Raw genomic sequence first — 17,001 nt, forward strand, 5'->3', positions numbered from 1 at the left:
AAATCTCTCTCCCTACATCTCTCCCGCTGCTCAGCCACTCGTGTCCGGATCCTGCACAATAGGTTCACACCTAATGAGATCCCAGAGATATGTGGGACTTCTAGGAGTGAAAGATATGTAAAATTTTGCAGGATCTCATTATAAATCTTGAAGGGCTCAAGAAACTAAACTACATTATCCTAGATACTTATATTACACATATATTATAACAATTAAACAGGGTAACTCTCTATACTGTTAAAAAAGTAAATCACGTGGATTTGGGAAAACACTAAGTCTTTTTCTGCCCTGGACTAATCTTCATATTTGACCAAACAAGACTCCATGTAGGGACAAGGTGGAAGAAAATACTGTCTAGACTGAAATCTGTATTATGATGTACCTCACATCATGACATTATCACTTATAACATCACCTAATGACACAACAGATGTGAACAGTACTAAGTATCAATCACAGAGGGGTAATGAATGAGCAAACACAGTCTCCAAAACTTTTATTGTACAAAATGAAAAAGACAGCACTTGGGGGGGGGGGGGGGGGGGGGGGGGGGAATTGAGGAGATGTATTTTAGTGCTTTCGTCTGCTATTTCTAAAACTGCTTTCGTAGCAGAATGTTTTCAAGCACCTGCATCATTTACTTGCAGTATCACCATAGCTGGGAGGGTGCCTTAATGCTGCTAATGACAAACAACTGAATTCAGAAACAACCAACCAGTAGTCCCCATCGCTCACCATTGCTACCCAGAAGCTGCAAGTATGGAAAGATGGGTAAGCTTTTCCTAGATGGTAGTAATTGTCAAGACTGACATCATTTTGATTATTCACTAGATGTTTCAAACAGAAGACCTGTGTTTTGACTCATGGTTTTGAAAGCTACTAAAATGACTACTCGCAGGGCGAGGGGGGGAAAAACCCACCAACCTAAGGGCATTGTTTTGTATTTGAAAGAAACAAGGGAAAAAAACCCTAACCCCAAACTCCACTACAACGTTTATTTTAGTTTTAGGTTGGGGTTTTGTTTGATTGTTTTTTTAAAGATTTTATTCCCAGATTGTCATTCTTCCCTCTGAAAGCCTAAGATAAAGTCAATACCAAAAGGCAACAATTTTTTTTTAACATTACTTAATTCTTCCTCTATAGTTCTTTTGATTTAAAATACTTAAGAACATTATTTAAGGAAGATCCATAAGCAGGGAGCATAATCTTCTTTCCTGCACTTTGTGAAGCCATTTCCACACCATCTCATCAATGCAAAAATCAGTATCTCCCAAGATGCACTTGGTTTTCTATTGGCAGTAGCTTAGTGTTAAAAGAACTGTGTGCACACTGTTTAGGTTAATCCCCAAAATACAAAATTCTGCTGTTCACAAGAAACTTTCAGCTACTGGCAATAAGATTCTTTGAAAAAACAAAACAACCAATTCCCCCCTCCAGACCAAGGTGCTATTCAAATTGTTGAGATGAAGACCAGAACTTATATTTTGCTCACTCTTATAAACACTTATGGCTTAAGTTGCAACTAAAATGATTACCCACTCAGGACTCGGAAAAGTAATAAATGAAATTAAGTGTCAAGAACTTTGCTATAGAGAATATGGACATTTTAAAGCTACCCTACAAGACTGCGGAAAAACTCCACCCAAAGTAACAAATCTGATCATCCATGGTTAAAGATTAGAGACAGAAAACACAGAGCTCCTACAACCACCAGGGAAACAAGGAATCATAAGAAGATGACAACCCTTCTACCCTCACTATGAATAATTGAAAGCACTTGGCTTGTTTACTTCAATAAAACTAAGCTGAAGTAAAGACAAAATTGCCCACTATAAATGCACTAAAGATGGCTAAACATAGAGTAAAAGGATTAAAAAATGGCCTCAAAAGGTTTAGGTTAAAAGATGATACTTAATTCAGCCTATCAGTAAGACTAGTCAAGACAAAAAAAACCCTCAAAAACATTTAAGAAAAAAATTGAAATTAATACTTGAGATTATATAATGTGGTTTCCTATAGGGGTAAAGGAATAGGTTCAAGATTTCTTCTAGTCCTCTACCCTGTAACAGGGCCTACTTCCCAGGGAATGAAAACCAAGGATCGTTTTTGAAAGAAACAAATTCTTATTCCAAAACCAAGCAGAAGTACTGGAAGAAAAACTGTTGAAGATGTCTTGTTTTCCTTTTAGATTTCACAGAATCACAGAATGGTCACAGTTGGAAGGGACCTCTGGGGATCATCTAGTCCAACCCCCTGCTAAAGCAGGTTCACCTACAGCAGGTTGCACAGGACCATGTCCAGGTGGGTTTTGAATGTCTCCAGAGAAGTAGACTCCACACCCTCTCTGGGCAGCCTGTTCCAGTGCTCTACCACCCTCAAGGTAAAGAAGTTGTTCCTCATATCCAGATGGAACTTCTTGTGTTGCAGTTTGTGCCTGTTGCCCCCTGTCATGTCACTGGGCACCACTTAAAAGAGACTGGCTCCATCATCCTGGCTCTCACCCTTAAGATACTAGCATGCATGTGTAAGATCCCCTCTCAGTCTCCTCTTCCCCAGGCTAAACAGGCCCAGCCCTCTCAGCCTCTCCTCATCAGGGAGATGCTCCAGTCCCCTCACCATCTCCACAGCCCTCCGCTGGCCCCTCTCCAGCAGGTCCCTGTCTTTCTTGAGCTGGGGAGCCCAGAGCTGGTCACAGCATTCCAGGTGTGGCCTCCCCAGGGCAGAGCAGAGGGGCAGGATCCCCTCCCTCGACCTGCTGGCCATGCTCTTCCTAATGCCCCCCAGGATCCCACTGGCCTTCCTGGCCACCAGGGCACACTGCTGGCTCACGGGCAACTGGCTGTTCAATGTAATCTTTTTTTTTTGTAAGGAGAATTAAGATGAAATAAACAATCTCTTCAAGAAATTCCTACCAAAATAAACTACTGAAATCAAGAAGCCTGATGTAATCATTCTCCTCCTTCTCCCCCTTTTACTTCTCTTTTATGGCCTTGTGCAGACAACCTGCACCAAAATTCCAAGGATATGAAGCTATGAACTGCACCTTAAGCACATGATGTACAGAGAAGCATTTATTGTTTATTGAAAATTTGGAATGCTTAACTGGGCTGCTGCATATATCATTCTTCTTACAAGAATTACAGGACAGACTTTTCCCAAAACTGACATTTTTGCAGTGCCAACACTTTGCAAAAGCTGAGACTCTGGGAGAAGACCACTACTTCAGCTTTCCACAAGGTGGCATGGCTCCCTTTGCTGAAAGACAGCACTACTCTGCCATTGAGGAAATTTAAGTTTTTAATTTATTTTTTTTCAAATGTACAGGCCACTGTCGTGAACAGGTTTAAATAGGTTTAAGGTCTTTAAAATATCACTAACGAGGCTCATTTTAACAAATTCTTCCAATACAGAGTTTAACAAGTTAAAAAAAAAATCTTCCCTCTATTACGATGAAATTAAATAAAAGTATCTGTGCTTGCTGCCATGCAAAAGCAAGCTTCATTCAAACAACGTTAAGGTACATCATGGGGCAGAGGAAAGCCTAAGGGGCTAAAAAGTCTGATTTTCCAAGTCTCAGGTTATCAGTTTCAAACCCTATCAGACTGCTTTCAGCCTTGCAATATTTTGGGTAAAATGGGCTAGCAAGGAATCCACCTACCACACCCCCTTCCCATCCATGTAAGAATTAAAGATCCCAGAGCATCTTCAACAGCTGAAGATTTTCCCTGCTGTTTCCGAACCACTTTCTGTCCCTGTGAGGCAGGACCACGCAGCAACTCCCAGCCCTGCCAGGGGCAGAGGCTGATGCATTGAACAGCTCCACCAACAGCCTCTTCTGCTGCAGAGCAACACCAGTGCTGCTGGGCTTCACCTGCAGGGCTACACACACGTTCACCACTGCCCCTGCACAACATCCCCATCAGGCAGTGACAGATGGCAGGTAAGGTGCCTTGACTCAAGTGATTTAAAAAACCAGAAAAGCCAGCCAACCACCAAACTTGTATAGTCTCTCCTCTATTTCTTGTTTTGCTCCTCTCAGCCACTCTGTGAATGTTTCAGCGCTCAGCTTTGATTACCCATTTAAGCATCATCAGCGTGGTTTTGCCTAAATAGGAGAAACAAAACCTGCTGTGACAGACAAAAGAGGACAAGCTTTTGGCATGGACCCATTTCATGGACACTGGATGGGCATCAGTTCCATAAATTTTTAAGTTTGAAAAGCAAGCCAGAGAGGGAAGGGAAATGATGACACAAGTTCTCTGTCCACACAAGTACTGCCACAGTTCTCCATGCAGGAAAGGCTCCTAATTCTACCCAGTGCAAATCACCTGGTAAAGAGTCAGACATAACTAAATATTGCCTCCCCATAAAGCTTTCCATACCACACAGCTTATCATGAAAGGAACAGCTTCCTGGTTCTAAGGACTGGTACCTAATGCTCAACACTCCTCCCAACTCCATGTACTGTGCTCAGAATTTAGTGCTTGTCATTGCAATGAGCAGCTGAAACCCTTGGTTTTTAACTGCCAGCCTGCAAAGCAAAACACATTTATTCACATCAGATTTAAACATCACCAGCCAAATAATCAAGATGACAAAGAAGTTTAAGTACCCTGATTATTCTGGTTTTTCTCCTAAAATATATCACTAATGCTATTAGAATTATTAACTGTTATATACTGCCTTCCTGCATATGAGTAGCTTCTGATCCTGTCAGTCACTGCAGGTGTATGGCACAGCCAAAACACTTATTTAGATTACCTCCATTTCCAATTACAGAGATTCACATACATCCTTAAAAATGGATGCAGGCACAAGACAAAACTATCAACAAAACAAATCTGGAGATATGTATACAAGCATTCAAAACATTCTGCTGCTTCTTCCTGCTCAAATACCTTAGAAAAAAACAGTAAAGTCTCTGATTTAATTACGGTGCAGTGCTTGTTCACATAACGGTCTCATTTTTTCCAGTGAATTTTATCATCAAACTAGGTTGCATTCTCTGTTCTAAAAGACAAAGTTCCTTGTTCTAAAAAGTAACTTCCTAGTTACCAGCTGTGAGTTCAAGCAGCCACATAAACAAGGAAGAGTACTTAAAAACAGGACAAACTCGAGAATAAAGAGCAAATTCTGTCACTGTATGCCGCAGGAAGCTATGACAAACAACAGAGTCCTCTCTCTCTCACGACAGAAAATTCACTTAGTTGTGCAAGGGGCCAGTTATTACAGTTGGATAGTAGAATTCTGAGCTGTAACACTCAATTTCTTGACTTGTGTGATATTAAAATAAGCCATACAACCAAACTGAATGAAGCTTTAAATCTACAAATTCCTTTGATGGAATTAGTCTTGCATGGCCAATCTACATTGTGCCAAGAGGAGAAGTACAGTTAATTTAAGAATTTAAGAGGCATTCTGCACCTTGCAAGTTATATTTTTACAACTGCAATGTTTAATGGTTATCCTATTGCGGATCATCTTACTGACCTTGGCTTCTGGGTCACTGTTGATACTACAGGAATCATCATCATCAGACTGTGGACCGTTTCTGTTACAGACAACAGACAAAATCAGTCTTAACATCATATAAAAATTACAGCACAGCACAAAATGAAGCTGGTCATTCCATGGAGACTTCTTAAGTCATTGTACCTGAGCTTCAAAGAGGCATAGCGTAACGTTGCTCCTTCAAACTCTTTCAGACTTGGGTCTGGGTTCACAGTGGCTGCATGCAGATCCTAGAGATAAAGGCAGTGCTATCAGTATAGTACAAAGTGCTATTAATATAGTATTAAGTACACTAGCATGTTATTTCTTATTTCAAAGGAAAATTAAATCCTCCCTGCAAAGAAGCGATAGTATTTCTGGCTGAAGTTGAAAAGAGGCATGCATATATATATTCTCAAGCTGCATTTCATTCAGTGCAGGCATCTTATTCGTTACATCATGGCAGTTGCCCTGCTAGTTTAGACTGAATCCATTCCAAGTGGAAAGATCAGAAAAGGTAGCATGTTTGTGAGCTAGACATCCCTAGCAGTACCCCCATTCACTTTGGCCTAGGTTACGAATGACATTCATGGAAAAATAAAAGGGGAAAAAACAGCCACTGCCATGCAAAAAACAAGGGTAATAGTATTAAAGGTTCTAAAATCTGACAATATACTTGCCTTCCAAATGTCACTATTAATCTTTCCCCCATTCAGTACAGCAAAATCACTCCATGGCTGTTTCTAGACACATAATTATTCACACAGGAAGAAGCACATTGATAAAAAAAAAAAAAAAAAGAAAAAGAAAAAGAAAAGAAAAAACACAAGACACTGTTGTTAGCATTGATATTTACAGGATGGGTTAGGGAACAGATCACCTCAAACTTAACTAATTACTCCACTATACCATGGCATTCAGAGGAGAGGGGAGAGAAGACATGCCTCTAACAGTTACTTACCAAAACAAATGATTAAAACAAGGATAGTTAATATAAATTAGGGACAGACAATGAAATTACTCTTTAACTATGATCTTAAAAGCAAGCAAAATGAATCTGAATATGAACATTGGCCACAGCTGCTACAGCCTTTGACAAACAGCAATTAAGGGGAAACATGAGGATTTCCATTTGAAGGGCACTTTTGCTAGAAGACTCTAACACTACTGTAACTAGAAATACTGAAACACAACCATACATACAAGGATAAGATACATACAAGGTAAAAATAAAATATTTCTAGAGAGCAAGCACAAGAAAAGGCCAGTGAAGGGAAGGAAGATAAGTAAGGAGTGCAGAGAGATTTCTCGCTGAAAAAGTAGTTTTGTAAAGTCTAACAGCTTTTTTAAAAAACAGAACAAAACAAACAAAAAAAAACCCCCGCAAACAAACCACCCACCCTCTCATTTTCCATTCAAGTTTCTCAAAACGTTCAGAGACATTCACCAGTAAATCAACCAAGCAGTAGTGCATTTAGCACTACAGCAACCTGAGGTTCATCCTTCTCTGTAAAGCCCAGGAGGAGCAGCTGATGTTGGAGTTGCCCCTCTCCTCTTCCCCACAAGGACAGAAATCCCACAGTCCTGACCAAGAGCCAGGTGGGACCGGAGACTTGGTTGCTGAGAGACCCAGAACGACTGCTTTGTAGCTTCATCAAATCAAGTATTCCTGTAATTAGTGGCTCCTTTTTAAGTCAAGCTCTCCCAAGTTGTCCACCTCAGCCCCGAGATGAAGTGGTACTTATTAATATGGCCCACTGCATTAATTTGCAGGGTGGACGTCTTGCCTCGCGAGTGTTCTCAGTATATCCCCACTGGAGGAATTATTTGTGAGAAACAACTCCCAGCAGTAACTCTTCCTTAACATGTCTGTGAATTAGCTGAGTAGTTAACTTTTCCTACTAAGCCCCTTCTCTTTAATTATTAGCTGCTAGTGGATATGTTACCTACAGAACTTCTAGAGGTGATCCAGGCCTGGGATGAGTCAGGCTACAAGAAGACACAACTACCACCACCAAATTTTGCCATTATCTCAAAGAAGCACTTATTGAGAAGTAAACCATATAGCTTTTTCTCTGCACAGGAAATGGGAAAGAGGCAGCAAATAAAGAGAACGTTACAAAAGATGAGGATTCACAGAGGAAGTAAATTCAGCTACACACAGGAGAAAGAGCCATCTAAAACTAAGTCAAATTGAATCAGCTGTGCAAAACCAAAACACAGTTTCATGGTTTTGAGGAGGGAGGAAAGGAGGGAACGTTCCAGGTTTTTCACATTTAGCATTTATTAGCATTTTTGTTAAATCTGCAGGTTTGTCACATAATGCTTACCCCTAATTGCTCTGGATTGAAATTTACTGATTATCTCTTAAAGGAAAAATTGCCTTGCAGCCTGTGCAAAAGACAGACATTTTCACAATTTTTCCTTTTTAAAACCCTTTTTGCCATTTGTATGCATTATAACATCATTCCTCCCTATCTATTTTTTCTAATTTTCTGTTCAACAATAATAACTGCTTTTTCTTTATGTTAAATATCCAGAGTAAGCTACAACACAAAAATGGCTGACTTGATCTGTTCTTTGTTGACTGCCCTCAGCTGTGAGCCACATTCTACCAAATGAAGCAAAGGTTCTGACTATACATCATTTAAGAGACAGGGACATAAAATTATTCAAAAAGAAAAAAAAAAAAGATGAAAAAAAGGAGGACACAGGAAAAAGGGTAAAAAGGCATTACGCGGAGCAGGGGTGGTGGCGTGTGTGTGTGTTTCTGAATGTTTTTTTGACAAACTCAAACCCAAAAGTTGAAAGAGCCCAGATAAACTCATCTCAAGACGAGCACATGATGCTTCACAGACAAATGTGATAAAGGTAAAATAATTTTTTATGGACTCATGGCGGCCTATTGGGACAGATACGAAATACTACCCATTCCAGTCTTCAATACTAGATTATACTCTTTCATCTGCCTAAAACCTATACATCCCCCAGCATTTTCAGATGAAAGTACTACAAATTCCAGCACAGGGGAATGAGCTAAACCAGCCTCCCAAATCAGATTAGCTTGGAACACAAGCTTCCAAACAGCAATGAGGGAACCAGCAGTACACAGCTCACACATGCTCCAACCTGGAGCTTGAAGCTGTCCACCACAACTGCTGCTGCCAGTGGCAGCACTGGGATAAAGGCATTTGGGAGCCCCTATTCTAGACCAAGTTTCACATCTTTTGTGAAGCATCAGATTGACTGGATCACAGACACCCCACATTAATCCTTCATGGGGAGAGAGAGGGGGAGCACTTAGGGTAGGCTGCACTGCACTGAAACAGGGACTGAAACCAGTATCACCTGCAAGCGACCTAGAGATGATCAGGTGCTGGCAAGTAATGATTGTGGAGAGATGAAAAACCAAACATTCATGATAGCTGACACTGTTAAATCCAGATTACAAATTATTTCATTACCTCCACCCATCTCTTAACCCCACAGCACAGCTTACATCCCTCTTACTGCTCTGAACCAGCTGAATCCCAAAGGATTTTTCCTCTGGTTCCCTCTTAATAAAATTCAGTATCTGTGGTATCAAGAAATGCAAGACTTCCTAACAGTTCCCATTAGAACTCCAGTTACACCCCAGTATTTGGCAATGCACAAAGTCCTGAGCCCAATTCACACTCCTTTTGAACTCCATTACTGTAAGTCTGCTGGTATTGTATACCAATGCTATCTTAATAACCACTGAGTCAAAAGATCAGTATTGTTTCAATAATGGTATGTGCGATGCTTATCAATGAATGCAGAAACTTTCAAGAGACAAATGCTCTCATCTATACCTGCAATTAAAATAACCATATAACATCATACTAATACAAATTTTGGAAACTTGCTTATTTTCTGCATTATCTTTTACACTACAGTATATGGTCTTGATGCTGCCATAGAACTGTATATGCATAAATCTTTGCTGGATCAAATCCCTTGTTGAATTAGAACTGCTATATCAAAACCTAGATGAGCCTACTATGTACTCACATACGTGGCATTTTAGAATGACTCCTCAAATGTCTTATTTAATACATCTAGACTGTATTAAATCTACATTGTTATAATTCATACATTTCATATGCTCCATAATGCTGCTGAGAATTAATGATCATTACCTATAATCACAAGCCGTTCTTCATTTAAAGCAAAAGAATTCTGAAAGGTTAAAAGTACATCTGCCATGTTACCAGCAGGTATGAAATTTTCATTGTAAAGATATTTTAAACAGAGGTAGAAAAATATTTGAAATTAATATATGCATTTCCCCTCTGCAATTTACCAACTATATTGATTTCTGGGTTTTTGTGAAAGGCATCTGTAACTCAGTAATTAAAGCCCTGTTCTCCATATTTTAAAGTAAGAAAAATACTTAATGGTGAAGCTATATCCCTCATGCGTACATTACAGGAATTTATACTGGAAGCATGTGCAGCACTTGTCATTCAGGTAGAAGAAAAAAAAACATCCAGAAATGCTGAATGTAGACAATTACTGTTCTTTCTCCATGAACCCTCTCAGAAATAATTTACAGCATGCTTGGTGCACAGTACATTCCACGGGAGCTTGACTGACGTAAACCATAACTGAAATGATGCAGTCACGTTTACAAACCTTACCAGTAGCGTTTATGAACATGTGGGAGCAATCTTTCTAATATTGAACAAGAGTGGACACGTTTAAGCCTACACAGGATAAAAGTTTCAAGTCAAGAATGGTAATACATACTTAAATGTCCTTAACTCCTCTTAACTTCAATCAAGTTATTTTGGTACATACATCAAAATCAAGGACAGAAGAACTGTCATATCTAAATGTCTGTTTAAATAAATAAATAAACTCTAAGGATCGCCTGATCAAAACTCAAAGCCAGTACAAATTTCCCTTGTTTTCATAAATCTGTGGACCTTCTTCTGAAAAGTTAGTATGAAAAAGTATTAATTTCAAAACTATTTGATTTTATATTAGTATTTCATTCACTAGAAACCTTCCCAACACACTAAAATAAAGTGACCGCATTTTTTGAAGCATACTCCTCTTTCTGATAATTTATTTTTCCACTTATATGACACCAATCAACCCCCTGGATTGTGCCTGAAAGGATTATTTTAAAAGGTGGTATCACATTTCAGCACATGTGGAAGAGAGTGTATGTCTTTTCTGTTTCTGATTAAAGACTGACCGCAAGACAGTGATCCACTTGTGCAGATATTTTCTACTGGCAGGATGTTAAGAGACTTACACTTGAGAATACTTCATGTTTATTCAACAGAAACTCCCCTGTAAAAGAACTAGTCTCAAATGAAGACTCATACGTCTTTGTGTGATACTCCTACCAAGTGAACCAAAAAGGAGGTACAAAGAGTCCAGCCAAAAGATCGCTATAATGTGCAAAAATTTTATCCTGTATCCACATAATGCAGCAATGCTTCAGTGCATGCTACAGAACTGCAGTAGTTTCACATTCATCAGGCACTGGCTGTCTTAAGTTAGCTGAGATATGTCTGATTTCATCCTATATATCCAAAGTTTAGGATGTTTCATAAGGCACAGCCATTAGAAAACGCACATAGAAAATAGATACTTACGATGTATTATCAACAAATTGCTACACTTGGGAGTATTATCAGGCCCCATACTCTAAAGCTCAGCTTAGCTAACAGTTAAACCTGCAAGTTCAAAAAGTTATTTCTTTACAGTATGCAGCACACAAGAAGACACAGTATGTTACCTCAGTTTCTGGAGTAGGAGACGGAGTAATGGAACCAAGTGATCCTTTTCGTGAGCCCTGCAGATCTGTTGGGATGGACACAGGACGCTGCCATTGTGTTGTTCCTGTTGGTATGTGCCAGTAGTAGATCCCAGCAATGTCATTGATTTTTTTCCAGCCAGGTGGCAAGTCTGGGTCTGTCTGAAATGAATGATCACTCCATACATCTGCTGGGGGGAGGAGATAGGGGGTGATGGACACAGAACAACAGGAAAAAGAAACAAAAAAAAAAAATCCACGTTACTAAAACCGTTCTTCCATGGGTCTGCCCCCGATGCAAGTGACGTAGTGCCATGCATCTGGTACTGCTGTTGTACAGTTCACGTGTAAATGCACACCAGACAAACATACTGAATTACTGAGTCTCAAAGTAAGGTGACAAAGCCTGGTTTGACATGGCCTATGAAATGAGGAAAAAAATACACTACTTACCAAAAAGCTGTTCTAATATGGCAGCTACCTAATGCCATCACATTAACTAGCTCTTCTAATAAGCTTTAGCTTCAAAGTACATTACATTACAGCATTTAAAGAAATACTTGGAGCTGTGGTGTACTCTGTGCTCTTCATCACCTTCCCTTCTCAACGCATGCTAGTAGAACATGTATTTCTGCTAATTGGACTTGGCTTATCAAAACAGAAACCACACACACCCCAAACGACCCCCACTGGATTTACTTACAATATCTAAAAGACTGCTTCTTCAAAACAATGAGACCAAAAAACCTGGCCCGTCATTTTACACACACTCTGACTGTTACAAACATACTGTTTTCAATTGATTTTTTAATGGGGTAGGATGAAAAAAAAAAAAAAATATCAAAACTTCATCCACAGTGCCAACACAGAAATGAAAAACTGGCTCCACTGACAAAACTTCTACTAATTTAAGAATGAGCCAACAATTCATATCATAATTAGAGACATTCCCAGATTTACCTGGGATTATAGATGCATCTAAGAGATGTCACCAGTGGAGAGCATGCAGTGCTTTTTAGAAAAACAGGGGCATCACCTATGTGCTAACCAGCTGTAATCCAGCAGGGGCAGTTCCCAGCCTCTGGAAAGCATGTATCCAGCAGAAGGTAAGGGAGCCGGTGCTCTTCTAAACTTCCCAGCTAAACTGCTTTGGTGATGTCATTACAGTATGTGCTATTAACCAGCTGCTATGGTCTACTCCAAGAATCCATCAAGCTGCAAGGAGAAACAATTAACCTCCTGGACTGATGTTTCCACCAGCACTTGAGCAGACACGATGAAGGCTGACACAAGCACGGTGAACTGAGCTAGTGAGAAAAAAACCACCCAAGAATAAAGGAAGCACCATACCAATGAGCTGTGGCTCATCTAGTCCAGCAACTTGTTTCCAGCCTTCAAAGACAATCCTCAAAACACCTTCAGTGGCTAACAGATGAATAACATGTTGTTATATTGCTCCTCTTAATCTTTTTTTGAATTACAAGTTTCTTGTCTGTCTACCCTCAAGCCTCTTACTGCATGTTTTATCACAGTTGCTTATTTCTGAATCTTTCTCATTTCTGCTACTCAGATTTATGCGTGCACACACACAGAGACAAAAGACATGGTAACTTGAAATAACTCTTACACTCTATGGCACAAACCAGACTATTTATTTCTCAGAACCACTTAAAAGTTCTTAAGTTACTGATTTACCACTTGAGGACTAATCTAGAGCAAATTCTGCAGAAGAAGAACTAGACAGTATCATTATACTTAAATTCAATAATGACTGTCACCCGGGGGCCAATATCTGAAATCAGCAACAGTCATATAACCAGCTCAAGAAATTCCCAAATGTTTTGAACACCCACTTCTAAATGTCCCTGCATTGTAGCCTCTACTGCATTCAAGTATGCAGCTCCTGACTCCAAGGTCTTATAGTTTTTAAAGACCATTCACCTTCAACCTCACCCATTTTTGTCTTCCAGCTGAACAACTCTACTGCACTGTTCTCAACCATACAAAATGAAAATAAAAGCAAAACACTTTAAATCATTTGACCATATCATGCAAAAAGTGACATGCAAAGATCAAATATCTGAACATCACACTGAAGTATGCATGGCAACATCTGCAAGTCCAGATACACATGGGTGAGTTTAAATAACTGGTTCATAAAACTTCAAAATATCACAATAACATCAGTGCTCATAAAACTCACGTATTGGGCCTTTCAATGCATGCCAAAATAGGAAAACGTTAAGTCTTTATTATGCAGAGAGGCAAAGCTTCAGATCAGTTCAGGTTCATACAGTTTACAGTATTAAACAACCATAATTCAACATTGCCAGGACATAAAATGTTATTCTCTTCACTTAAGATATGCAAGGCTTCTGTCCTTGCAATACATACACATGTGCGTGTAAACATGTATTCAAGTATACAGTTAAGCAAAGTGTTATGCTATGGCTGCATTAAACTATTCCTTCAAGCCAACCAACCAAAAGTGCAGCAGAACCTGAGATGCAGAGGAACCAACATACTGTTACTTACTGTTTTAATGATGCCATACCAGAAGGACCTAAACAGAAATGACTCTGAAGTAAAAGCAGACAAAACTCACAGCAGAAAGAAAACTGCTAACCCTGAGACTTAAAACATCATTTCTGCAACTTCTAACTAGAAGAGAAGAAATTGTCTTGTATGTGAATGAATACTTGGAAGAAAATCACGTAAAACAGCTGTGAGCAATTTGGAATAAGAAAATATCACCTTGCTGAGTAATATAAATTTACTTTGAAAATTTACCCCTCCGCAAAAATAAACACACCAAAATAAACTCATGTATGCTCAGAGATAAAAGAGATCTTAAATTTCAGATTATGTTTTTCAATTAATACAGCTCAGAACTTTCAAAGAGCTGCATCTTCCACACAAAATGACTGTGTCTGGGCATGAGATGTACATTGCTGGCATCCCGGTACCGTTTGTGCAGAAGTACTGACTGCAGACCGTGTGATAAGCATGGCTGAACAGGACAGTGCCAGACTGCATGTGTTCATGCTGGAGCACCATTCCTCACGTTAGCTATGCAAACCTACTTGGAAAAAAAAAAAAAGTGAATGTGTGTTTCCTCCAGCCTATTTGCGAACACACCTCAGGATCAGACAGACTGGCAGAGATAGCCTGTTCACATGCTGTGATTTCCTACTGGCATGAACTGGAAAACCTCCCTAGTTTGCTGACTGTTCTAGCAGATGAAAGCACTTGGTGTGCAAGCCAAAGGTAACGAACCGCTGCAGGAGACAGCAGCACAAGAAAAATAAGAAATAAGAGTCAACATACAAAATCAGGGCAGATGAATGCGCTTGTGGCCAGGGCACCAATGGCTTTTCTTGATTTGAGTATGGAATTACAAGTAGCAAAATAATTTTCCTCTGCATTTGAAAGACCCCATCAAATGGTATGACACTGAGTCAAAGCATCTAATTTTTGTTGCATGGGCCAGAGTAAGAATGGTCCCTTATCAAAACAGCATTTGGTGCCCAGAATATGAAGGCACCACACTGATATATGTATGTGTGTGTATATATATATCCTGTTAAATTCAGGCCTTTTCAATCCCAGTCTTCTTGTAGAAGATAAAGTGACAGCCACAAGACGGGAGAGAAAAAAACTGGTATCTGTACATCAATCCAATTCTGTTAACATGGCATCAAACAACTTGCATGAAACAAACCCAAGAGGAAATAAAACTGAACACATCGGATTTCTTCATCGGAAACTGAGAACTCCTCTTATGTCTGCAAGGCTTTAGAGGTAAAAACTTTACATGGAAATGGTGCCTTCTGGTCTGTGGATGACCAAATCCTTCAGGCTTCCTTAGCAGCAGATGATCTATGGTGATCAGGAACTTTTCTCCGATTCCCTCCCAGTCATCCTGAGAAGGCGCAGTTCTACCTGGCATCTCCTGGCCTTTCCCATGCTGCTCTTTACTGATTTGTTGATGAAAGGTCAATGAACCAGGACCAGAGGGCTGCTCATGAAGGTTCTGGATTTGAAAGTATTTGCTCTGATAATACGGAAAGCATGGCTTACAACAGAAATTTAAAGCAAGATTCACAAAAAGAATGTAGCCTTTTGCACTGGGGTTGGTCTACCTACCATGTGTATTACAGTAAACAACAACATCCTTAAAAGGCTATACTGTTAAGACATTTCTTATATAAAATGCATAAAGCAACAGGACCAAGAAAACCAGTACTGAACTAGCATAAAAGAGGCACTGTAGCTAAGCTGTACAAGAAAGCAGACACTGCATTTCTTTAAGAAACGTGGATTCACATTAACTGCATAATTTGTCTTTCTACAGCAAGAGTCAAATTCTTATCAGTGGAAAGATTTTTTCAAGATGTAACCAATTCAAAACTCTGCACAGGAACAAGGTATGTCTTCACCCAGGCATCACGCAGATTCACACTGCACTGCAGACCTTTGCAAGCCATCTCTTTCTCTGGTGAAAAAACGTTACTGAACCGGCTGGCTCCACTGCCTACATACACTCCGAAGATGAAGTTCAAACAGCAGCCTTCGTTACAGCAGAGCGGGCAGCCAGCCCTCTATCCTCGCCCGCACACAGGGCGCATGAGAGCTGTCAGTAGCGAGGCAGGCCGGCTCTCACCCCAGATCTGGACATGCCAGTGAAGCCTCATCGGCAAGCTGCTCCCTGGAAATCTGCCTAAGCTAAGTGTGAGCTGTCACCACCTGACTTCTGAGACGCATTGCTGACAGCTTAAAGGTCAACATAGCTAGAAGTTCACAGTTGGTCTTCTGCAGGCAGATTCAAGTCAAGGGACAGGTCACAAAGAGGGGACTGGTGTTTTTCACGTGGAGTTTTGTCTCACTGAAAAGACAGTTAAAGCCTTGTCCAGACGGGGGAGGGGGAAAGATCCCCAAACCAGCTATTCACGGAGATGTTACGGAAAAAGCACAGGCCAATTCTGGTGAAAAAACATGACAGCAAGAGAGACATGGCAGAGGATTTTGAGGACTAAAAAGGAAGACCGCGTAAAAACATGGAAGACGTGATCTAAGACAAGAAGCTAACTTCATCTGAAGAAAACTGAAAAGCACAGGGTGGACTTCACTGCACTTTCCTGCCTCCACCACCTTCCTGCGCCAGGACCTGACAAGTCCCTCAGGAAACCAGATCTTTCCCCTCTACCTAAAGCTTGTTTAGAGTTGGCACCATAGTCCCTTCTTACAGGGTCCGACATGACGGAGCACAGGGCTGCTCCCTAAAAACCTCTGGCACCGGTCTCTGCAGAACTCAGAGAGAGGAATCCGCTAACTGCACCCCACCATGCAGCCCCCGCTTCGTCTCTTCAGAGACTCAGCAACACAGCGACGACAGGAATGCTTTTAAAAGAATGGGAAAATGATGAAAGAAATGAAATAATCACAAGTGAGAGCCCAAGGGGAGGGCAGCACCTGCAATGCCTTACCATTCCCTTTTAACATCAAATGGGAAATTCAAGTTAAGACATTTCTCTTTAAAAAACTAAAATAAAGAACTAATTCACAAAAAGCCAGTAAGGCTTTAGAAAAGTATCAAAGAAAGATTATTTTCTTTTTAAAAAAAAAACGTATAAATGGTCATTTCAAATTTTAATAAATGTACAAAGGAGTAAAACAGTCTGAAGAGGCTCTCACGTGTTGAAATTGGCTGGCCAAGTTTC

At 40.1% G+C, this 17,001-nt stretch overlaps 1 protein-coding gene across 12 annotated transcripts in view; it reads right to left on the reverse strand.

The window, feature by feature from the left end:
- Positions 1-17,001, reverse strand: part of APBB2 (amyloid beta precursor protein binding family B member 2) — a 190,667-nt gene that overhangs the window by 56,544 nt on the left and 117,122 nt on the right. For 5 of the 12 annotated variants that reach the window (XM_040594575.1, XM_040594567.1, XM_040594547.1 and 2 more), the window contains 4 exons: positions 11,264-11,472; positions 6,171-6,233; positions 5,656-5,741; positions 5,491-5,551 (listed from right to left, as the gene is read on the reverse strand). In XM_040594575.1, the coding sequence (XP_040450509.1) occupies positions 5,491-5,551; positions 5,656-5,741; positions 6,171-6,233; positions 11,264-11,472 (419 nt within the window). The remainder of the gene's footprint in view (positions 1-5,490; positions 5,552-5,655; positions 5,742-6,170; positions 6,234-11,263; positions 11,473-17,001) is intronic. The other 7 variants (XM_040594613.1, XM_040594594.1, XM_040594558.1 and 4 more) reach the window with 3 other exon arrangements.

This window comes from Falco naumanni, chromosome 1, assembly GCF_017639655.2.
Source record: "Falco naumanni isolate bFalNau1 chromosome 1, bFalNau1.pat, whole genome shotgun sequence".
Classification (NCBI taxonomy): Eukaryota; Metazoa; Chordata; class Aves; order Falconiformes; family Falconidae; genus Falco; species Falco naumanni.